General features: G+C 41.1%; 1 protein-coding gene across 1 annotated transcript; it reads left to right on the top strand.

Annotated features, from left to right (window-relative positions):
* The first annotated feature begins 2,017 nt into the window (after positions 1 to 2,017).
* Positions 2,018 to 8,109, top strand: LOC134645243 (melanoregulin-like). Its single transcript, XM_063498615.1, has 5 exons — positions 2,018 to 2,264; positions 2,375 to 2,624; positions 5,164 to 5,254; positions 5,342 to 5,508; positions 7,538 to 8,109. Exons 1-5 carry the CDS (start codon positions 2,191 to 2,193, stop codon positions 7,613 to 7,615), a joined length of 660 nt encoding a protein of 219 aa, XP_063354685.1. The 5' UTR covers positions 2,018 to 2,190; the 3' UTR covers positions 7,616 to 8,109.
* Positions 8,110 to 25,364: the final 17,255 nt, after the last annotated feature.

Genomic DNA, 25,364 nt, shown 5'->3' with positions numbered 1-25,364 from the left:
CCTGAATTCGCCAGTGGTAACCTGCACAGATGTGAGAGAGTAAATTTTACAATAAACGAATCGTTTAGTTTTTGTTTTCACTTCAATCTTCTTCGAGTTGATGCCAAAATGAGTTTGCATGGTAGAAAAGGTTCGGCTACACGAGGAGTGCTCCACATGCTCCACATAAACACTCTGATCAGAGCAAAACGGGCCCAAATTTCATAAACCGTGTAACCACACGAGTCTGAGTTCTTCCTGCACACTCCGGCCTCTGTGATGTAAATGCGTAGAGATGTAAACTTGTGTCCTCTCCAAAGTCATCCGCGTCCAAGCTGAAACGCTCCTCCCAGGAGACTTTTCTTTTTAATACAAACTCTTTCAGAACTACGAGCAACATAACAACAGCAACCACGGCAGATGGTAGATATCCATCTTCAGAGAGCTGCTCAAACGCGCCGGATAAGACAGCAACTTGAAGAAGACAAATGCGAGACCTATTCATCACTTTTACATGTCACACTAGTCTAATTAAAAGTGTGGGTGCAGTACAGCATGCAAACAGCACACTGTATGAAATCATATCCCATGTAAACAGTCGGCCATGGGAGGAGTTCAATGAGAGTATGTATTCACGTCACCGCAGCCAAGGCGCAGTGTGATCTTCCCAACACTAGAGGCCGTGAACTGCTGACTGAGTAACGTCTGGACTGTTTAAGAAAGAAATACACAAACCCCTCAGATCCTCACGCTCACTGGCTCGTGCAGATGTTTTCCATCGTGTCTGCAGTTTTCTAAATAATTCCATTATTGTCCTATTTTCTATAGCCCACTTTAAACACTGCAGCAACCCACAAGAGAGAGTCTTAGATCGCTTTGATGTTTGAAATGTAAATTTTCATGTAAATGTGCCAGAAGTTTATGAAGAAAATAAATAATTTAGTCGCTGTGATAATGTGCAGGAACTATGCACAAAAGCAAACACAGCCAAAACATGTTTTTCACTTTCTTCTTGATGACTAATCAAACCTGATGGTGGAAGTGAAGAGAAACAGATGTGATAGCAAGGTTTTCATGGCTGAGGAGGTAACTATGCTGTATGACAAATCCTCAAGCTTCATCGACAGCTCATAATAAAAATAAACACGTCCAGCGTGTCTGAGTGAGAGGGGCCGACATGGGCGAGAAAGAGTAAAATGGGGTGATGCTGCCATCTACTGTGGAAGACAGGAACAGCATTACCAACAAAAATATATAATTTCCTTCCTTTTTGTACCTGCCCAGATGTTTGTTAACTCTGACTTATGACTCACTGAAGCATTAAAAGAAGGGATGGACCAGTCTTGTGTCTTCACATAGCAGATATCTTAGTATCTTTATCTTATTCTGTCCAAAATATCTTCAACACACGAATAGCATCTGGACCTGAGAGAAGCTTCTGGACCTTCAGCTGATCCGTCTTGAGCCACAGGTCTCCTTCAAAAAGACTGTAAAGAAGTGCATTAAATATTTATCTGAAAACATAACATCTGACTTCTTATGCAATCTTTTGAAATCATCCATAAACTAGTCCAAAGACTACTACATTGTCTTAGGTGATGACTCCTGTGGTGAGAAACACACTGTCAGAAATCCTTCTCACTGTGTTTTAATGTCCCAGGGACAGCTTTAACCTTCCAGACTGCAGCGCTGTGCTCCAGAATGATCACACAGGACTTTCAAACAGAAGACTCGAGTATTAGAGAGATGTGAGAGCAGATATTAATAAAGCATCGGTATAAAAGGCCTCTTTCTGCTTATCTTCATGTAATGAGACACATATTTAAGTATAACAAAAATCACACTTCCAGTTTCAGAGCAGTAAACTCAAGAAGTGTGAGTTTTGAAGTGTTGCTGCCTTCGCCACTGCAATCTGGACCATCAGGACTTACTGAGTGTGCCATTCATCCCTGGACTATCCTGTGTGTGTGTTGTTGTTTTCCCCTGTTTCTTTTTCACGTGGATAATGTAATTGACGGACAGGCTGGGAGAGGGAATTCAGGCCAGGACAGAAGGAAGCACGTAACAGGATCGGCTCGTGCTTGGAGTTTGTGCCCTTTTTGTTTTGGTTTTTTGGAGATTTTTGAAGAAATCTTTGACTGAAGGCTGTTTTGGGATTTTATTGTGAAGGATCAATATCCATTTTTTTTTTTTAACTTTTGGAAAGAGCCAATGGGAGCTAAGTTTACCATCTGCTGCTGTCACTATCTGAAACACAACCAAGAAGAGAGGAATGCTATTTTGCGGTTAGAGAAACTCTGTTACAATCCCAACTCTTCACCCTTTAGTATATTAAAATAAGAAGAGGAATAAAGTACACATTTACAGTATCCTACTTTTATTTCTTTCTCTCTAGAATGCACAGCACTTCCAGACCACCTGAGCAGTTATCCAGTGGGTCTAGTGACAGTGAGACAGAGGAGAAGAACATATTTGGACCACCACCTTCAAAAACGAGTCAGTGGAACAACCAGCAAAGCCAGAGGAGCACCGCTGATCAGCGGGCCATCGCAGACAGAGCCGAAAACACTCCCATCAGTCAGGGACTGGATCGAGAGTTACAGGCTTTCATCAGCATGAGAGACCAGACTGACGAGGCTACGGAGGTGACAGAAAACATGCTGTACACTACAGACGCTGTTAGAGGGAAGAAACAAACATATTCAAACAGCAGCGTTTATCGCAAAACTGGGAAAAAACACATATTTATAAAACAATCTGTTCTCATCTGGGTGTGTAACATATAGGAGTCAATCTGCTCACAGGATATGCCACTTAAGCTTGTAAACCTATATTACTTATATAAACATTTGGCTGATTAAACTATAATCAGATTAAACTATATAATAGGGTATTTTTTATTAATATTAGTGTGTATTCTCCAGCAGTTTAAAAGACGTCGTGGTATGTCTAAATTCCAGTGAATGCAGCTTTAATTAATAATTTCAGGAATCTTTCAAAAAAAAAAAAAAACCCCCCAAAAAACCAACCCAAACCCAACATTTACTGGTCAAACTGGAGTTCCTCGTGACTGGATACTGTCAGAAAATTTCCTTCTGCTCTCCATTGGAGCTCTCTAATGTAATAATCTAAAAAAGGCAGACACACAGGTGACTTTCATAGAAGCCTGATTTATGTCAATAATATGAAATAGTGCCACAGATACAGCATAGTGTTTCAGTAATGAAAAAAAGCCATAATAATTATGAATATGCATAAAAGCCTTTGGTTAGATTAGATTAGCTGAGAAAGTGCGAGGCCAGAGGAAAAGCTGTTGCTCTCACTCAGAAAATGAGAAAGAATGCAGCTGTCTAAAAACAGCTATTCAGCAAATGTGACCACGGGTCAATTAGTGATTGAGCATCGACACACACAAACACACAAACGACACACAGAGACCGCGTGCTCCTTACTTACTCAGTCACCCAGCGCCTATCACTGCTGTTTATTCGTTAGTTAGACTCCATCAAAATAACTTTGTCAGTGTGCTTGTGTTTGGAGGTGGTGGATGTACAAACCCCAGCACGTCTCTACTTTTGATTTTGTATCCTTATTTTTTCAGGGTTTTTTGGGGACATTAGCAAGCAAAGTTTATTTGTTTGTTTTTTCTCAACTTTTGAGTCGTGCTTCATTTCTGCGCAGAGGGAGCACATCAGGACAGAGGCTGTTTTCTCAGAATTTCAGGACCGCAGCTCAGTGAGAGTTTGAGTTTAGTGCACACGTCAGGCTGCAGGACACAGTGGGCACATTGTGTAAATAAATGAACTCCTTGATGGAGATGTAGGTCATTAGCTTGGAGGCCGGTCAAACAGAATATTCACTGCACAATTCTCAGCATGCTGCGGGACTGCTTTTAATATTAGGACAAAAACAAAAAAACTCAGCAGGCCTGAAACATTAAAGAGCCCTCACAGTGGTGGGGGCTGAATGGGTGGGGGGTTATCTAGAAGATGAAGTAGGACATACCACTCTGTCAACTTTGTGTTTTGTATACTTTACAGTTAAAATCTGTTTTTTCTGTATAATTTAAAGACAACTTTCAATTTTTAAGAGTGGACTTTTAACAATATTTTAACTAATTTCCAGACAAACACAGTGGCTGTGTGGATCGTGTGAGGAGCCAAAGTGCAGAACATGGGAGACAGAGTTAATAACGGAAGTCAGCTTTAATAGCTAAACCCTTTTTATTTCTTTAACTCAGTCGCCTACTGCTTATCACAAAGAAAAAAAAATGTAATCCAACATACAGCAGCAAAAGTGTTTCACAAAAAAGTCCCATAAGGCAGAAACTTACACTGATAGAGCACAGACGATGTTACAACAAGAAGGCGGGACTATTTATACACATGTGTATAAATAGTCCCGCCCAATCTACAAATTTGGGATGGCACACTAGATAATGAGGAACAGGTGAAGACAATCAAGACAAAGAGACAGAGGGGGGATCTGAAATAAGACACAACTAACCTCCAAAGTAAAACAGGAACAAGAGATGAATGAACTGTGAGGGTGTAGCACCCCACCACTCTATACTGTCTCCAAAACCTGGGACCCCCATTTTGACCAAACTAGGTGGGCTGTTGGGTTTGAAGCAAAGTAAATACCACAATGATTCTACAGTTTCCAGTCCTCTGATAGCAACTCTAACATTAAACACACTTGCCTGCAGGTTAAAAATCACACATGATTTTAAAGAATTTACCCAGACAACTCTTTAACACAAGAAGCTCCTAATAAAACGTCCAAAAAGCAAACTGCTGAATATTAAACCCATAAAATAAAATATACCTTTCAACAAGGAAACTGGGTCACTAAAGAATAATAAGTAAACGTCTGATGAAACAAAAAGTAAAAATGGCTCCGTGGTCATGAAAATACTAAACAGGATTCAGCCATCATTCATTTTGTTATTCATACATGTGCGATTCATAAAGCCTGAGGGAAACTGAGGGCTCTTAAGTGGAAGGTGTGGGTGGACTGTTTTGTGGACTGGTAAATAACTTTCTGCTGATTCCAGGCTGATTCATGAGGCTGACATTTGTGCTTTTTTAAATTGAATACACTGCAGAAATATCATTTCCCTCAGTTGTAAGTTGCATCATCATTAGTATATTTTAATTTGGAAGTTTTTGTGTTTGTCTACAGGAATGGGAGAAGTTGAATTATGACATACATACCTTGCGCTATGCCAAACGAGAGGTCAGAGCTCGGTGGAAGAAAATCCTGCTTCAGCTCGGTGAGTTTTCGGTTGTTTCCGCTCTTTTCTTCTCTGCCTGTGTAATTCCCTGTTCTTTCCGCTGCTCATCTCTTTGGATCCCTGCAGGTTACCAGTGTGAGGTGGACGCCTTGCTGTGTGTGAACAAACAGAGCCGATTCAGTCGAGATGAAGAACATCTTAACAAAGCGACTGAACTGTTGACGCAGCTGCTGGACCACACCTCTCTGTTCCCTCCTGGAACAGGACACCAGAACCGATACCTCTGTATCATGGTACACGCAAACACGCATACATAACATTGTCAACCCCTGGTCCCTGGACATTATTCCTACATTTTCGAAGGAAGTATTGGACACTGCAGTATCTTTTATTTGTTTTAAAAATAAAAAGTCTGGTGAATGGATCTAAGCTCCTATTCATGTAAAAAATGGACTGGAAATCTGTTCACGGTGTACCCAGAAAATGGGTGTATGGACTTTCAGGCTTCATTGATTGTCATAACACAGAGTCTGCTCTTCTGTAAGTTTCATATGGCTGGAATTTAGACCTAGTTAGCTTGTCTTCTTCACCCGTGGAGTACCTCAAGGTTCCATTTAGGGCCTGTTTTCATTTACATATAAACCCCCTCGAGACCCTATTTGCTGTACACATCTCCTTACACTTCTCTAAATATAAATATATCTGCTTTTGAATTTCAGTGACTGCTGGTAATGGGTCCATCCTCTTTCTTCAGTTGCAGGATTATAAGACAGAGGTGATCCTGTCTGGTCCTCTCAGAACCATAATGTGGTCATTTGAGATCAGTATCATCCAACCTTGATGCTCATTTCAGGAATCGTGGAGTGATTCAAGATTAAATTCTGCTACTTTTTTCAGCTTTTTTCTGAACATTGTTAAATTGAAGTCCATCATTTTTCTCAACTCCAGAATATTGCTCAGTTCACACTGCGTTGTTTGCAGCTGCTGCAGGACTCTGTAAACATTTCACTGCTGCTAGCTTTCCGCACTGGCTTCCTGTCAAATGCAGAACTGATTTTAAGGCCCTTTTATTGCTTTTTCAAAGCCAAGTGTGGGCTGGCAGCTGGGAAATGAACTTCTCTGCATCTACTTTGGAGTTGCTTTATTCCTGTCACGGTTCTGGGTCATTTTTGACCCAGCTTTTTCTGTTTCTGTTTTGGTGTTTTTCTAAGCTATGATTTGTTCGGGTTTTTGAGTTGTGCTGGTTTGATTTTGTATTAAGGGTTATTCTTCTTCTCTGTTTTATGTGTTATATTCTTTCTGTCTACCACTCAGTGTCAAGTTTGTGGTTTTGTGAATTGTTTCTGGTTTCCTGTTTCACTTTGAACCTTCATGTCTCATGTCAGTGTGTTCAGTTTTACTTCTCCCCTGTCTCGTTAGCCTAATTTCTCTCAGCTGTGTCTCCCTCTGTTGCCCATTCCCTGATTACCTGTGTATATAAGCCCTGTGTTTTCCTGTGCTCTCTGTCTCTCTGTACTTTCTCCAAGCTGTGTGTTTGTCGTGTTCCAGTGTTTCTACTTTGTTTTGTTTCTGTGAGAGTTTTTCCAGCATTAAAGCTGCGTTTTGAGTTCAAGTCCTGTCTCCCAGAGTCCTGCATTTTGGGTCCTTTTTCCTGCCTGCCTGCCTGCCTGCCACACAGCCCACCATGACAGTTCCACTCTCGCACTTAGATACTCAGACCATCTGCTTTTAACTTCTCCTTGACCAAGAATAGAAGGAAAGGTTCACAGTAGCAAAGTTGTGAGTAGTATAGTACTCTATGTTTGGGCTTTATTGACCTGCATGTTTGCAGCATCCTTATTTGCATTATGATCATATAGTTTTCATCCTGTTCTTTTTTTTAAAAACATTTTTATTACATTTTGCTTACGTGTCGATTTGACAGTTTTTCTTTATCTACTTGCCTGTCTTGCTTTTTATTTTGTTTCCTATAATGTGTCCAGTGTTTTCGCTAAGCTCTAGTTGTTTTTAAGCTTGCTGTATAATTTGTGCAGAGAAATAGCAGTCGTTATACCGTCACCCAGCCCAGTGGCCCAGAATGTTGTCTTGATAAGGTTAATCTTGTTAGGCTGCATTTTTGCTGTTATGTTCAGAGATTCAAAGAAGCTCCTGTTTATCAGATGAAACTACAGTTCCTCTCACTTTCTACCCTCCCTGTTCTTCACTCTTCTTTCACCTCTTCTCTCATATCTCTACTGTTTTGTTGTTGTGCCTCTTCCTCCGACTACATCTGTCTGCTAAACAGTCTTTAACTACTTTTGTGTTTCTTGATGTTTCTCTCAGGACCGCCTGGTGTTGCTGGACAGTGCTGAGGACTTTGTCAGACTGGCCAAGGAAAAATATCCCAAGAAAGAAGGCTGAGAGGCAGTAACAGAGAAAATGTGCCAAAGACCGAAGGTGTCCTTTAAAGAATGTGGACTCATGCTGGAGACTGTTTTAACACATTTTACCACATTTCAGCTTTAATTTAAATCCTGAAGTTGAATTCTAACAGAAAAACCCTTTTTGTCCCAGCTCAGTCTGTTAACTTGTGCTTGTGTTGTTTGGCTTATACAATTTGTAAAATACAAAAGTAAATACTATTTTTAATATTTATTTTTTATGTCTACATCGTCACATCATTTTTAACTAAATCCATAATTTTCAAAGATAATAAAAATTATTCAGTAAAAACTAAAATAACCTTTGAAACTATATTATTGGTATCTATATGTACAGTATTTTACACATAAACCATTTAAATGTATTTAAAAATAATCTTTAACACTCTTTTGTTAACACTTGTAGGTGTAAACTGTGTTTTAACTCTATTTTCTGTCATATTGGGTTGTTTCTCGTCCACGTTGTGACCATTAAAATATTTCACTCATTAAGAGTTCAATCTTTTTTTTTTAATGTAATAGTAGTTTTGTCCAAAAGGTGGCAGCATATATACACATTGTGGAAGAGACACACACACACACACACACACACACACACACACACACACACACACACACTTTAACCATAATCACCACAATCACCAGTTAACCTAATAAACATGGCTTCAGACCTACAAACTGCTGTCAGAGCCAACCAGGAGGTCTGAACTGGAAACCTTGTTGATGTGACGTGACAGTGCTGACCATCCCACACTGAGACTCTACTCACTCCTTAAAGTTATCGCTTCACAGAAGTGAGAAAAGGATGAATCCTCATGATTTGCTGCTCAAACTGTGATCGTGGAGAATGAGGATTAAGTTATCAGGTTAAACTTAAGACGGCCCGAATCTGGATTTAGCTTTCAGTTCAAAGGAGAAGTGCTCGACACACTTATTCTTTATTCTTCTATAAGAATAAAATGGAGAAAAATGGAAAACTATGCACACAGTGAGTTATGCAGGCTGTCTACCGGAAATTAAACTTCCTTTTCTTCCCACTTTTAACCCCCCTTTCTCTAAGATTTATAAGATAAGATAAGATAACCTTTATTAGTCCCACACGTGGGAAATTTGTTTTGTCACAGCAGGAAGTGGACAGTGCAAAAGTTATGAAGGACAATTAGAATAAAATAAGAATAAATACAGTACACAACTGTACAGAATAGAATAAAAATAGAATACTATATACAGTAGAATAAAATAGAATAAAATATACAATAGGATAAAAATAGAATACAAATGCTATATACAACAGAGTGAAAAATACAGGATGCTGATGATAACGTCCCATCTTTGCTTTTTATCCAAGCCATTTTAGAATAACTGTTAACCTGCACACACACACACACACACACACACACACACACCTGAGACTCTCCACATGTTCAGGTTCAAAGGGTGTGTGACAACGTTTTGTGTGTGGTGCACTCCTTATTGCACACTTCCACACATGCATATGCACAAAGAAGCAGTTTACTCTGACCCAGATATTGTGCTCTTCAAGGCCCCTTCCAAAGTTTGGGAAACAGATGTGGAACTAAAAGAGGGGGGATGCTGGGGGAGGGGAGAGTATGAGATACGGACCAGTGGTCTGGCAGCATTGAACACCATTGTGCTGCTTGCACCTTTTTCTCATTAAACCACTGTGTGTCTGTGTGTGTGTGCATTTTTACATCGAGTGCTGCTTGCATCATTCTCCAGAAATATTCCTCACACACACACACACACACACACGCACACACACACACACACACACACACACACACACACACACACACACACACACAGTGATCAGTTTGTATTTATTGGACTGAAATATGACAGAAGAAAGAGAGTCATTGATTGAGAGGGTGCTTTTGTATGATGTCAGACTAGAATATTTAGACAAAAAGACGTGTTCTGATTACAGGGTTAAAAGCTCACTATATAACCTTTGGAAAACACACTTCTCATCTGCTGGGTGTGTGTGTGAGTGAGACAAAAGCAACCAAAGGCCAGTCAGCGAACAGCTCGCTGTGGTCAGTCACGTTCATAGACACAGCGGTCATTCAGACGGTGACTCCAGCTGATGGTCATTTTACGAGATGCTGAAGTGGATTGTTGTCCCCAGACGCACAAACACAGATGCGTAATGTTAAACGGTTTGGTTTCTCGGGGTATTCATCACAAAGTCACGCCTGAACCGTCTGACCGGCGTGCCCTGATTCCTTTGTCCCAGTTTTTGAATCTTATTAACAGATTTTATCTTCTCCTTCCTGCAGCAACTGTTAAACTGTTAAATTACCGCAAAGGCAAATAAGAGAAAAACACCATTGTGCTTCTCTTTTTGTCTTCTGTCTGTGCATTTCCCCCTTAATCGCTCAGACTGTTCCCGTTTATTAAAGATAAACCAACACAAAGGTCGGTACCTGTTAGGTGAAGCAGAGCGACAGATGGTGTGTTTCATGTCTTTCAGTAGCTGCATTTGTTATGAGATAATAAAATGAGGACCCACATGCAGACACAGTAAGTTTTAATACTAGGCTGATTAAAAAAACAAAACTTACAAAAAGTCCTGGAAAGAACAAAAATCTGGTACAAATGAAACGGGAATCCAGGAAGGTAAATATGAGGGACACACAGAGAACTGGAGGGTAAACAGGACGACGGACTAGCTGATTGCGTGCAGGTGAAACCAATGAGGGCGGAACAGACAACTACAAAAGACAACAAAAAACGTAAAACAGCCAAAAACAAAGTTACAACAGAAAGTTCATATGAATAAACCAACATGTAGCAGAGATGTGCACAAGAATAAACACAAAGAGACACGACAACTGCTCACAGTAGTTTAAAAAGAGAGCCCACTGCCAGCATGGAGTGTGAGGTAAGCAGACCCAGCTAACAGCAGCAGATTTTTATCAGGCGCTGACTTTTAGTTTTGTGGTCATACGTCTTGTCTTCAGTATAAAAGTCTTTGGTTTAAGCTGTGATGAGAGGCTCTGTAAGAGATATTTACAAAATGCAGCATTTTGCATGCAATTTTGTCATTTACCTGTTCAAAATTCATGCACTTTGTATGAAATATGTAGTGCACATAGCACACTGCACATGTGCCAGCCTTTAAAGGCTGGAAGGGTTAGGGTTAGCTACGTTATCTGATGACTCTCCTGTCTTTGCCTCAAAGCAGAGGACCAATAAACACAGACCTGGAGTCTGCACGATGAAATAAGCTCAACTTTAACAGGATGTCTTTGTCGTTGATGACTTCACTTATGCAAATATCGACAGTCTTGCTAATAAGCTCGATATGTTTCACATCAAGCTAAGAGTGAGTGAGTGAGTGAGTGAAATTACTAACATATTTTACAACCTACAGTATGAAGATAGTCCAAAGACGTTAAACGCATAATGCAGGATAAATTTTTAGGTTCCCCGTTTAAGGATTACATTCATATATTAAGCCTTGTAGCTTTTTTTAAAAAGGAAGTGCTGCTGATGTTTGTGAGGGAACAAGAGAAACTTCATATGGTCTCGTAAAGGCCTTTCGCTATTTATCCTTCCAGGTCCTTGAGATTTTCTGGGACTAGTTAAGCTATTTTCCAGAGATTTTCTGGTCAGTATTAGTATATCGTTTTGCATGCCTGGTCTTCAGAAAGATTAGAGCACGAGTTATCACGGTGAGCTGAGCGAGGAGTAACCCTTCATAACCCTCAAAACCCGAGGTTAAACCTGACGTTATCTCACTAAACCCCTAATCCTGCTTTCCTGAGTGCACGCTTTGCTTCATTAAGATGTGACATTGAACAAAGCTTGCTTTGCTGACCCTCACAGGGTCAGGACCTTCATGTTGATGTGCAGATAAAGAGCAGTGTGCTGTGGTGACTAAGGGTGTACTAATAAACTGTCATATGTGTTTGGAGGTTATGCAGCTGACGCAAAAGCACGAGTCCACCAAGCGTTTACTAAAACCAAATATACACGGATCATTAAGTGAATAATTATTACGTATTTATTTCCATGTGCGTTACTGGAGACTAAACACGTTTAAGATCAGTCATGTTTACAGCTGTACAGAAGGGCACACAAACGTTTCACGGGTGATGCGCTCATGTTCACATCATCATCTGATTCACTGAACCACAGCTAACTGAAGTAATGCAAACACTTCTTAGACCTCTGTTGCTGTTGTGGTCAAAGGTTTTACTCAGCTGCACTTAGATTTTAGTGTTGATGAAAAAATGCATGCTTACAGACCTAAATATGATGTTTTACAGTGTTTGGACAGAAGCTGTAAACTTTCAGCTTCGGGGCACAGAACGTTTGGTTTCAGGTAAGAATATTCATGACTGTCAGTATGACTAAGCTTTGAATGTCGAAACAAAACATGTTTTTCATTTCTTCTTGTTAACCATCATGCCACTTTGATTTAAACGCATCAAACTACATATTATTGATTTATTAAATAAATATAAAGGGCTCAGTTTGTTTAGACTCGTATTTACGGGACCAGGCAGCGTGCATTTCCTGATGCCCCATTTGGAACCTTCTCCAAACTTCCATTGTTTATCTCTGACAGTAATTTATGATAAGACAGTGCTGGCAGCAGAGTTACACCCATTCATGCAAGCATCAACAGACATACACATACATGCGCACACACGCGCACACACTCGCAGTAATTTGTAACGGATGTTTGAAGAAGAGCGTAAACTAACCAGACCAATACGCGCTGACCTCGCTGACTCCAGGCAGAAGGTCAGAAGTCGAGTCTTTGCAGGAAAGGCAGCGTTATTACGCCGCTTTAAAGTCTCATCCATCAACTCCAAATTTAATATCGTCTGTAAGACAACATTAATTATTTTGCGTTCTGGCATTACCAGGAGGCCAAATAAATCATAAAACAGAGTTAGCAGTGTTTGTGCAATCGCAGCCTGATGTTATGGATATTACTCTCATTCTTAGTTTCTTAGTTCAGGCAGAAAATAATGCAAAACACAGACATGCCGCACGAGTTGAGCAAGTCTTTGGGCAGGGCAGGGTGTGTACAGCATGTCTGTGGTCATCACTGGTGGATCGGTAATTACACAAGTCCACTGGTGCTCTTGAAATATCCTGATTTGTGTTCCTTAAATTGAACACGATTAAAGAAGATAAATGGTGTCTCCTGAATCTAAGACTACATCAACTCGTTTTTAAACGCTTGCTTTCCAGGACCAATCATATTCACAAGTGCTCGGCGTGTCCTTGTTCAGACCAATAATCACCAACCCTGCAGAAACATGTTGAAAAAGGACTGAAAAGAATTTCATCTCTCCTGACTGAAGGGGAGAAAGGTGAAAACCCTTCATCTCATTGCAAAAATGTTCAGAAAAAATGTTCCTTTAAATCCAAATTTAATTAAAAAGTGAAGGAGGAACTCTCTCCCGGCTTCTTAAAGCCCAAAGTGTCTCTGTAATGCTGAGGTTCGGCCTCTGGTGACGCTGATTGTGCTCCACTGTGTGTTTTTCTATCCAGCTATGCTTTTACTGCACTCACACTGTGTCTGGGACAACTGCCATGCTGAAAAGTGAAGCCATTATCAATTAGAGGCTCTACAGATGGTGTTGCATGGTGGATCAAGATGTAAAGGCACCTTTCTGTGTTCATAATTTCATCCATTTTTAAACATCACCATCACACTGACTGTAGTGCAGCCCCCGTACAGCTGTGTTGTACCGCTCTCCTGGATCCTTAGCAGCCACATTTCCACTAAGACCACTTCTGATGAGGTCCTTGCTGTATTTTTTCCTATTTCTCGAGAGCAGGACAGATATTTTTTTAAGCCTGACACTTCTTCTTTTGTCCTCCACTTACTGAGTTTCCAGCTAATAGCTCTCTGGAAATCACCTTTTTGGTGCAATGAATTTTTATTCATTCTACCACCAAAATGGGAACAAGTAAAGTGATTTTGTGAAAAGCTGTCTAAATACACTATTCTTTGCTAAGTTGTTTGTTCTAGACACAAGAGTGGCCCATATCTTGAATTAGGGATGGGCCACTAGGTCAGTGTTAAGTAGTTTAATAAACAAAAGAAAATACTACGTCCCTCTGAAAATGGTCGGATACAAACTAACTGGCTATTTTTGAGCAATAGTTCTTGGGAACTATTGCTCAAAAATACTTTAAATATTACAAGAAACTCCCTGAAAGAAAAATCTAAATAAATGTGTGGAATCACTTTGACCTGACATGAGCCTTGACAGCTTTCAGACGTCTAATCAACAGCATTTGTTCAGTTTGATGTTAGAGAGCGGTTAAAATTAGGTTGAATTAAAAAAAGACAACTTTTCCACATTTTACCTTTAACCATATTCGTACAGGGGGCGTCTTTTTAAAGACCATCATGACTGGACATCCAGATTTAGACCAAAACTAACATCCATGAATAACTGGTGCTTGGTGGGCACCATTAAAAAGGAAACGGAGGATACAAATACAGCTGTGTATATGGAGTGTATATGTGTATTAGAGCATTCACTGAAGTGGCTTTGGTGTTTTAGATAATCTCACACAGCTGGCAAGCAATTCCCTCCCCCAACCTGCCGACCGCTGTCTTCAACATGTGGAGTCATGTTCATCCTTTTGATATGTTTTCCCTTGCTCAGGCTAGTGCTTTTATTAAATGATATCACTACCTTAGATCTATCCTACACAAAACCAGTTGCGTATGGCAAACACTGAACCTTATATATGGGCTCGGTACAATGTCAGAGTCAAGCTGTTAACGACACACGCACAGACACACACACACGCTCACAGACACCCACACACAGAAAGATAACAGTGTCTAAGAAGCTCTTACGCAGATTCTTGTTGTCGTCTTCATCTCCCCCTTTGTCATCTTTCCAGTGTAAAGTCAGACAGTGATTCATTCCCCTTCATGATCACCTGGCTGGGTTTTCTGTCATCACTCATTTGATGTTCACCCAAACTACCTGACCTGCAGACGCAACCAAAAAGCACCCACTCACGTTCACCATTTCTCTGACATGAATCAGAGGCTGGATCAGAGGTTGTACTGATGGTATATCGACTGCATCCAGACTGGCTAACAGAGAAGAGCCTCTGTATGACATAAAAGACATCTTGGCTGTGAATGATGTCATGTAATGACGGTGTGGACGGAAGAGAAGCTCTGCCTTCAGAAATACTTAAATACAAGAGGCAGAACACAGAGAATACACTAAAGGTATACTTACTGAAAAGCATAAAAAAGGTTTCCATGTCTTAAAATAAACAGTACAGTCAAGCGTTTAAGACGTCACCGCTAGCAAGATGTGCAAGTTCGTATGTGTGTGTGTTTCACAGCTGGGAGGTTACAGGAACATTTCTGGAATACTAATAGAGTACTAATTCAGCTTCCATGGTCCTGTCTACCACAGTGACTTCATATTCTATGTCTGTACCTTTAGCTGAGTTTCCACCCAAGCTCTGTTTCATAATTATGATGCAGTGACTTAGAATAGTTGAGTGAAGCTGAAAGAAGGAGTAAAGTACAGCAGAGTATAAACAAAAAGTTCTGCATTCGTCTGTAAAATGTGCTTTTCTTTGGGCCAGCTCTCAGCAGACGTACAGATTTACTCCTCCAGTGTGTAGTGACAGCACATGGATTCAAAACAAATTTCCACATAATGGCATGCTGCAGAAAGCTTCGTTATTTTTTTCCATTCTGGGAATTTTCAGGAATCTCTGGCCCGTTGTTACTGGCACTTAGTCCTTGTACAACTGCAGAGAGACCTTGGTTTGTGTTTTTGTTGTTTGGAGGGTGTTGGACTAGCCCAAGTTAACATCTTGTTAACGAGTGAGGGGAGAGCAGAGCATAAGTTTAAGAGTTGGACCAGTACAACATCCACAGTGATGCAGATGCTGTACTGATCTCTTGTGGTAAAGAGAGAGCTGAGCACAAAAGTGAAGGTGCCGATTTACCGTTCAACCTGTCTTCCCACCCTCACCTACCTACAGTCGCAAGATCTGGGTGGTAACAGAAAAAATGAGGTAGAAATGTGTTTCCTTCGAAGTTTGGTTGGGCTCTTCCAAGGGTGAGGAGCTTAGGTCATTCAAGAGGGACTCGGATTAGAGTCGTTGCTCATCCACATCAAAAGGAGGCAGATGAGGAAGTTAAGACATCTGATTAGGGTGCCTCCTGGATGTCTCCTAGGCAAGGTGTTTCCCCCATGTCCTACAGGAAGGAGGCCCAGGGTTAAACACAGGACTTGCTGGAGAGATTATGTCTCGGCTGGTTTGGGAATCAATCAGTGTCCCCTCGGATGCGCTGGAAGACGTGGGCAGGGAGGGGAAGTCTGGGCTTATCTGCTTAAACTGCTGCCTCTGTGACCTGAACCTGGATAAGCGTCAGAAAATGGATGGATGGAATTAGTACACACAAATGTGCAAAATCAGCTTCAGCTAATGATTACACTACCATAGACCGTGAAAGATACGGAGGCAGTTTTTGGGCCTGAAGAGTGAAGCTAATGCAGACGTGCTTTAAACCTCCATCCTTCCTAATAGTCAGCAGTTTCTTAACAAGTGCCAGTGTTGCCAACTCCTCAGTAAGGAAAATCGCAATTGGCTGTCCTAAAAGTTGCTAGAAGTCGCTAAATGGCGTCGTCGCCTAATTTGCATAATTTGTCATGTTTATTTAATTGTAACCTAAGTTGTAGGAGAGAGAAATAACATCGTGGAAGAGACATAAAGTGAGTAAAAAACACCGTAAATGCAGAATATATTTAAGAATATAAAGAATATATTTAGAACAAATTAAATTTACTTTAGCAATTATTTTTTTTAATGTCACAATTCCAACCCACCTCCTTTATCTGGGCTTGGTACCATCAAAAGTGACCCGAAATAGGCACTCTGGTGGAGTTACTTTTTGTGTGTGTTTTTAAGTAGTTTTAAACCTTGTGATTCACAAAAAGTAAGAGTAAAAGAAGAACTGACTGTGTTACAGTCAGGGCGGGAGCAGCGGCTTCGCTCAAGCGCAATTCATTTGCAGTTTGGATGCGTAGGGGTCAGTATCTCCTGCTCTGACAGCAGCTGGGGGCGAATGCTGCGTGAGGACGATCCGCCGCCTGTCAGCGCTTTGGCACGGGCGAGGTGCCCACGGCATCACCCGCTGCTTGTTGAGAGTAAGGGCGATACGTGCTTTCACGTCAAAAAGTGGCCATAAATCTCCCTAATAACACCAGCAAAAGTCACCAGATTTATCACTGGTCACTTTTTCTGAAAAAAAAGTCGCTAAGGGGGTCTGAAAACTTGCTAAATATAGCAACAAAGTTGCTAAGTTGGCAACACTGACGAGAGCCAAGTTGCTCAACTCCAGGCTTCAACACAGAACTGTTAGTCTCTTAGCCTTTTAGCCTTTGCCACTATCTGCTAGGGATGGGCAATATTTACATGTCCAAGTGACCAGCATCAGTCCACCAAAGAAACTTTTCCCCCCACCTTTTAAACTGAGTAAAACAAGCAAGCTAAAGAAGCTAAAGGATATACTCACATGAAGGAAGCTTTGCAGCATCTTTACTTAAACAGGTGGGATTGTGGTGGTGTCTGAAAAAAAAAAACTAGCAAGAAACAGCTAGCTTACCTAGCGTGTGCTTGAGGAAGGCTTGCTAGCTGCTCAGACGCAGAGTATTAATGTCAAAATTACAATGCCAGGCAACACATTTGCTCGTCTCAAAATAAGAGTCGTTGTTAGCGTCTCTCTACAGTTACTGTTCTGTCACTGTTCTTCTCTTTTTGCTAAGATGCTAATTCTCATGACAAACATTGCCATCTTTAACTCAAACTGTAGTTGACGCAGTGTAGTAAGAATAAAATCATGTAACGTTCGTTGTGTTCATACCTGGCTGCTGGCAGTAGATTAGACTGTTAGACTGTCGACGCTCAATCACGGTACGTCATCTTTGGTGTACCATGATGCTCAATAATGTCTGCACAGAGCTGCCAAGCATCAGGATGATTCATCTATTGTGATAGCTGATCAAGGCTTCAACCTTTCTACTGTCTTTCACTCAGCTCCACTCAGCATGCTACAGCTAGAAAACCCCTTCAAGCTTCTTTGTCGCTATGATTAAGCTCATGATCATTTCTCAAAATGCTGAGACTCTGCTTTAGTGAATGGGACACAAGAAATTATGCAAAAGGTTTATAGTTTCTTGAGACAATTACAGTGGATTTCAGTATCTTAAGAGTGTATATTTTTGCAGGAAGTAACATAAACGTTTCATCAGTGACTGAAATAAGTGTCAAACTTCCTTTGGCTGAGAGGTGGTTCCAGACGGCTGAAAGACTCATTTCTGGCTCTAACAGAGTGGGGACATTTCCACACAGACCAACGCTCTCGTTTACACATCATGTCAGATTTCTACCTTCGAGGAGATTTGCGCCCCACGTGTCCCTCAGTGTGTCTGTAGGTAGGAGGTGTATTCTTGCTCTGGGACACTGGGGATATGCATCTGCCTGACTCTGCATTCTCCGCTTTCTGTGACTCACCGCCCAGAAATCCACTCTGGTAGGTCTTCACACACACATTCGCACACATATACAGACATGACAAATCCTGGGCTTCCACCGTCATGAGCTCACTGAAAAACAGCTGCCATTTGCTCACTGAGGTCAAATTAGGGAGAAAACCATACTGCCTGTCTGTCTCCTTATCGGAATATATTCCTAAATATGCATCAGTATTCTGCTTTGTCCTCCCAGCTGCATTCCCTTTTTCTTTCTGTTAGTCAAAGAACGAGTCTGGTTTAGCTGAACCTACATCTTCGTTTAGTAGCGGGGGTGTTAACGACAAAACCAGTGGAGCAGCAAGCTAACTGTAATCAAACCACACAGTTTTGAAATGTTGATAATATTTACTCACTGAATTTGGAAACTTGTGAACACATGGTGGATGAAAACTGAACCAAGACTCTAGTTTGTAAGCTAGTTTGGATGTTGGTAAGGCAGAGGCTGCATGGAGTTTAAAACCTGTGCGGTTATTTAACTCTTTCTGTCAGCTCTACAGTAATGTTGGCGTGCACACACTTGATGCAAAAACCTATAATCTATCAACAGGGGACATTAAATTGGCCTTAAGAGGTTGGGAATGCATTATGTAAATGAATTTAATAACAAAAAAAAACATGTGCATGTTTGCACGGTCTCCTGTAAATGTGTGTGTTTCTGCATGTTTCTTTGCATGCATTTCATTTGGCTCAGCATCCTATCTAACTCAAAAACTTTGCTCCTCCCTTCCCTCTGGGAGAAACACATCACACACACACACACTCACACAAGCAGAGGTGGGCCCATCAAACGGCAGGCTTTTCCCAGTGTGGTATGGTTAAATGATAGAGCATGAGCTCAGCGGCGGTTAGGCAGAGGACTGGAGGGCAAAGAGGAAAAACAGTCAGCTGCTTGGATATGAAGGCAAAGAGGGAGTGATAAATCTACACAGAGAAAGCCATGAGGAGAACAAGGGATGGATAGATGCAGAGAGGAAAGAAGGCACTGCTATGCAGTTCAGATTTTAGTTTATTTTATCCACACACGTGTTTCTATCATGCCACAACCTCATGACTGAGGGTTAGACTTCAGAGCTCCAAATCCACCGCTGAAAGCTCATATTGTGGATTTTGTGTAGACTGACGTTTTGAGGCCATTTGCATGATTACTGCTAAAGTTCTCATCCAGCAGAGGAAGTGCTTGCATGTGTGTGCTATGCTATTGACAGGAAGTAGAAAGATTTTGACACCACTGAAGAAATGTTCATAAATAGCTGCTTTTCTTTCTTCTTTATATGATCTTTTCTGTGTGAGCACACTCTGTCCCTCCTCCTCCTCCCCTCCCTATGCTCACCTCCTTCTCTCCTCTGTGTTTGAACTCTGCCTAGTATTGATACAAGAGCTACATATATGAACCCCCCCTCCTCTAATGACCCACAGTGGGGATCGCAGTGTTTAAGACAACACAGCGAGGGATCTTTGGTTTGTTATTTCTGGCTATGATTCATAAACCCTTTAGCATAAATGAACTGTGACTGACTCCAGGTCCCTCGAAAGGATCTCACATTCTCACTGACATCATGTTGGGCTGAGAGTTCGGTGAGATTAAGTTTACATGTGTAACTGGAAGTTATAACTCTGTCACATTCATGACATCACTGAGATATCACATCTCTGCGCTGAATCAGTTTGATCCTCAACAAGTCATTTAAGCTTTACAGCTAGTTTGACAGGTGATACTACTTTGTGTGTTTTTGTCTGTTGCCTGCACGTTGTTTGACTTTGACTGTGATTATCATGACGATGTGCCGGGAGAAGCTGATAAGAGGTTCTTCTACAGTTTGAACCCTCCATTTACCAACAGATTTGGAAAGCAGGATGCAGATTTATTCTTTCAGTATCTCTTAAGAACATAATACTGCTCATCGGTGATGTCGGTGTTCGCCTTTGTACACACAGCCTTGAATGTGAAATGGAATATTCCTGGATTTAAGGAACACTTACAGGCCAAACTTAACTGACTCATCTTTGTCTAAATCGCTGATGTGAAGGAGAAGCACGATGAGATGGGGGCAGGCAAAAGATAGAGATTAGAGAAGGGCTGGAGGAGGGGGAGGAGGTGAGAGCAGAGGAAGTGAGCGTGGATAAGAGAGATGTCTGGAAAAGAGAAACAGAGTGGAGGAGGAGGAGGAGGGAGTCTGATATACTGATTGTGGACTCAAGTTTAGTCTGGAAAACTTCCAACCCTGTGACAAAGGGGGAAAACCAGGCTTGGGGTCATTCTCTTCTCTTTTCGTAAAGCCTCTGTTTGCTCAGAGAAGCTGCCAAGCTGAGCCGTGCTACACCTCTGAATCTTTACTCAAACTGGGCCTCCTTATTATCTTTTGTACAGGCATCATCAGAAAACAAGTCCTGTGGGGAGGGGGGCTTCGTGATGTTTTTAGGTCAGTGCAATTAACATGCTCATTTTGCACACCCCTTTGTGCATGGGCGTACATATGTATACTCCTGGGTAAAAGCCTAGTTTAGTCTTTCTTTACAATGTGGCTCAGTAGTTCTGGAATTACAGAAAATGAGAAAAAATTGCTTTCGGGAGGTTTTTGTGGATTTCTGCGATGTGCTGTAAAATCAGAAAATCAAAATGTATTTGATGCATCCTTTTTGGAAATGTGAAAGATCTGTATTCTTACACAGAGTGTTGTGGATTACACTCTCTCATGTACATAACATGTGAAAGAGCCCTGGTTTGATCCCAGGATGAAGCACAAATCCCTTTGGGTTCTCTCAGGAAAAGCATCTGGCATTAAAAATGTGCCAAATCAAACATGTGGAGCAGCCCCTGGCGAATAAGTGAGCGGCTGGAAGTAGCTTTAATACTTCTGTATCAGTAAGTAAAATCAAACTGCCTTAGCGAGAGTTCAGTAATTTATGTTGTTGATTCTTAAATTGCACCCAAACAGCAACCTCCATGGTGAAAGATTGTGCCAAAGACAACAGTTCCTTAAATGGCCGAGGCCGGCTTCAGAAGTGAGTCAGCTCTCGTTGGCTCCCATGGCAAAAGGTTCAACTGTTCCAGAAGAAAGAAACGTGTTTACAGCGCGGGACAAAAAACGATTGCGGTTCTTAACAGTGTTGTTGGTGGCAACTGTTGCAATTATTATGCTTCTACCTGTTTCTCCAGCTAACTGAGAAACCTAACTCGACCTCTTAACCGTGCTTTCATTGTTAGGTAATTGATATTTTTTGATGATGTTATACGGGAAATTATATGGCTTGCTCTGCAGTTTATTTTAAAGATTGTCCAGAAGTTTTCACTAGGTTTGTGATGAAAAACTGATGATTTATGTCAATTTTCACTCATTTTCAGGAAACTGTGCTGGAGTAGTGCCCAGGCTATGGGTGCACTTTGCTGAGTAAGCTCGGTAGCTAGCTGATAATTTGGTGCTCCAGCCTTTTGTCCAAATAAGGTAACTTCTGGCTCCCAAAAACAAAACATGGTCACTGGCCCCCTGGAACTGTGAGGATACATAAATCCAGCCATAAATGGCCTTTGGAAAATATAATAAATCTATATAAAGTCATGTAAAGAAGAAAGTTTTCAGACGACTGTATTAGATGACTCTTTTCTGCTAAGAGGTAACATTTTCAGTTCAGTTGGAGCCCTGAGGAGATGTCACTGTGTCACTCTGTCAAATGTTAAGCAAATCCTTGAAGTTAATGCAGTTACTCTGGCGTATTTGCAGAACGGATTACAGTGGATATGATTTACAGATTCAGTTACAAATAGCATAAAGTCTGGGGTGCGGAAACAGCTTCTCTTTGTTTGTTTATAAAGGAGAGGATGAAGCCACTGATTGAAACCGGAGAAAGGGGGGACAGAGAGAAGGAGAGAGAAAGCTGAGGGGAGGATACAAAAAGATTAAAAGGGACAGAAGATAAAACATGACAAATTAGGGCCTCATCTGTTTGTCTTTGATCTTCAAAAATTCTCAAAGGAGAAATTTGTTTTCTGCCTAGCAACCCCAGAAGAAGGCTAATTAAGAGTTTATCTCGACTGGTAATGGCTAGCTTGAGAAGAGATGGTTTTGCTGGCTGAAATATGTGTGTTTGTACACACACACACACACACACACACACACACACACACACACACACACACACACACACACACACACACACACACACACACACAGAGACTTCCTTTAACTCCAAGGCCAGAGCCCATCCTGCTGTTATGTTATCATGCTGTACTAATTGTAGTGACTTACAGAGCGATGGAAATATGGTAGACGCACACAAAAGCACGCACTGATTCACAAAGACCAATGCGCACACATTTACACAAATCATTTCTTTTTATAGTTACTGCGAGGCAGATTGACTGATTAAAGGTTTTAGCTGAAGGATGAATAAAAACATAAAAGCTCTCAGATCAACTCGGGTCATCCAAACTGGGAGGAGGATGAGAATGATTACAGAGGAGAAGAAGAAGAGACAATGGGCAGGAAAAAAGAAAGGGACAGCAGTTGTAGAAAATATAAGAGAGACCATAAGGAGGGGAAAAAAGATGAATTAGAAGCAAAAAGCAAAGAAGGAAAAACTGAAAAGAAGAGTGGGTCGAGTTTTGTGTGAGACCAACTCCCTCCTCTGCAACTCGGTCCCAAAAGTCCCTGCAATCCCCCCCATGGCTGTTTGGACAAATGTGTTTGGCAGATGTGGTGGTCGCTATCAAATGTGATCAGCAGAAATCAAGAAGAAATTAGGGTTGACTCAAACAGACGAGGTTGTTGCTTAAAAAAACATTATACTGAAGAATGAGGAAAGACTTTAGTGTGAGAAAATGGATGTGAGAAACCAAGTGAGCCAGAGTGGGAACCTTCCCTGGAAAAGACACAAGTGGGCATGTGTGAAAGGAAGACTTAAAAATACCAGCCAGTCTTATATAATGAATAGCTTTTACATGTGACTGCGCCTGCTCTTTGTTTGTTTGCTCAACTCTCTTGTTGTTGTATAGCCTTAGCCTGTGATATAAGATATGCTAAAACAGTGATTTTAGATTCATTTGTAGTAAATCTGAGCAGTAAGTCAGTAGCTTGAATTTCTAATAGTTGCTTTTTATTGCCTTCAGTGTTTTCCTTCATGCACCATTATGGAAATATGTCTCTAAAGGAAACTATGGAGGGGATCTCTGGATGTGTTTACACAGCCACTGTTGCGTTTCTGCACTCTATTTCAAGTCTGTACAATTACATATTAAGGGACACAATGTTTTGCTAATCCCATATTATTTAAGACTTTGTGAGTACACCGATGTCTGGTGTTTGTGGCTTTCTTTTTCATTGGTGGGATCATTTGGATAAACACGAGTTGGTGGGCAAAGCAAAGGGTTTGTTTTCAATGGGTGTCATTTTACGGTGGACATATGTTGTTTCAAACAACAGAACGTTAATGTTGCAACGTCTGAGGCATGCACACACACACACACACACACACGGGCAGATCATGTCCTTCTATGGTGGTGCAAGGGTCTCAGAGTCTTGAGAACATAAAGTGGTGAATCATTGTTTTTTTCCACAGACATACAAGCAACAAGTTCTTTTTTCTTCTTTTTGTTGTATCCTGTCTTGTGTTGGTTGTTAAACTGCTCAGCTGATGACAACAGCACACACAGTTACAAAGAAATGAACTGAAATCAGTGCAACGACTCTCCTTTGAATTCTTTCCTGTGTGATTTTCCCTTTAGCCGAGCCAGACAATCAAACCCAAGTCATCAGTTTTGTTGTTTTCTCTGTTTGTGATCTGCGTCACATATGGATTTCAAAATGCTAACCTAAACTAAAACCCAGTGAAATCATCAAAATTCAGGGAAGGTGGTGCGACAGTTTGAATGAATCAGTTCTTGTTTCTCAAGACGGGACTTTTGGAAAGTGCAAAATATTCATGACAGCATCAAAGTTTCAACGTAAAGTTGTTGCTGTGATTTAAAGACCCTGCAAATAATTTGAAACAGGAGATGGTGTTATCTGTATTTTCATTAATAAATTTAGAACAGTATGCACTTATACAGTGCACACAGTATATGTGCATATACAGTATGTGTAGTTAACAGCAAACTCCGTCAAGTCCACAGACCCAAAACAACATGTAAGGTTTTCTGGTGCTTCTGCTCTTTCTCTCTTTGAGCTGAGGTTGGATGAAGAAGACAGGAATTAATAATAACTAATGATTAAATGCAGAGAGGTGTATAAACACATAGCGGGTGAAGAAGAAACACCCAGTGCATCATGGGAATCCCCCAGCAGCCTACACCCATTACAGTGTAACTAAAGGGTGTAGTTCCTCCTGAACAAGAAGCAGAAGAAGAAGCTTCTCCTTTATTTTCCTGGTGTCCACAGGTACGAGTCTCCTCACCAGAAAAAGATCAACCTCTTTTTGAAAAGCTCAGAGATGCTGCATGAACTTATTCACACAGCTGTAAACATTATAAAAACCAGCACCGTTGTTTTTCTGGTTAATTCTGTAAACATTTTAAAAGAGCCAGAGTCTAGAATGGGGGAAGTAGTTAATTAGTGCTGCGCTGTTGTACCCTACTTTAAACCTCATTTATCCAAATTAAAGCCCCTGACTAAACAAGACTGGTTTGTAACTGATATGAGTTTGTAGGCTGTACAGCTTAGAGCCTTTTCCCCAGTTTAAAAACTCTGTTCAATGAAATATGACCAGATCTTAGAGCCAAATGCCAAATGGGGTACAAAGTAAATCGAATTTTAAACAGCTATTGAAAGTCAGAGTGAAAGAACAACTCCTGGGCTCATCATTCTTGCTTTGCGGTTTCCTTTGTGTGTCTAGACGAATATGACAATTAAATGAGGGGCTTGAAACTCACTTGTCTGTAATGAGTTTCAAATGCTGCAGAAAGTGCACTTCAGTTCAATTCAACTTTATTAAGTAGTACCTGTAAAAGACGAATGGCGGACCCGACCACATTCCAACGCTTTCAGTGCACACTTTGATGTCCAGCTGTCGTACCTTTACACTTTCGGCTGCAGCTTTTCAGCCGCCAGCCGTGCATATCAACAACAACAGACAGTCAGGATCCAGCGCAGACTTTAATGCAGGGGAGGCGTGATGAGCTCCAGTGTGTCAGCTCCCCGCAGCGGCGCCACAGACCACGCC

The sequence above is a fragment of the Pelmatolapia mariae genome, linkage group LG16_19 (assembly GCF_036321145.2).
Source record: "Pelmatolapia mariae isolate MD_Pm_ZW linkage group LG16_19, Pm_UMD_F_2, whole genome shotgun sequence".
NCBI lineage: Eukaryota > Metazoa > Chordata > Actinopteri > Cichliformes > Cichlidae > Pelmatolapia > Pelmatolapia mariae.
This window is presented reverse-complemented; position numbering and strand designations above follow the sequence as displayed.

Bases quoted from the DNA above. Each gene is read 5' to 3' on its own strand.
- LOC134645243 (XM_063498615.1), top strand. From the start codon at position 2,191: ATGGGAGCTAAGTTTACCATCTGCTGCTGTCACTATCTGAAACACAAC. The intron at 2,625-5,163 runs GTGACAGAAAAC...GTTTGTCTACAG, and splicing joins AGACTGACGAGGCTACGGAG to GAATGGGAGAAGTTGAATTA. The intron at 5,255-5,341 runs GTGAGTTTTCGG...GGATCCCTGCAG, and splicing joins GAAAATCCTGCTTCAGCTCG to GTTACCAGTGTGAGGTGGAC.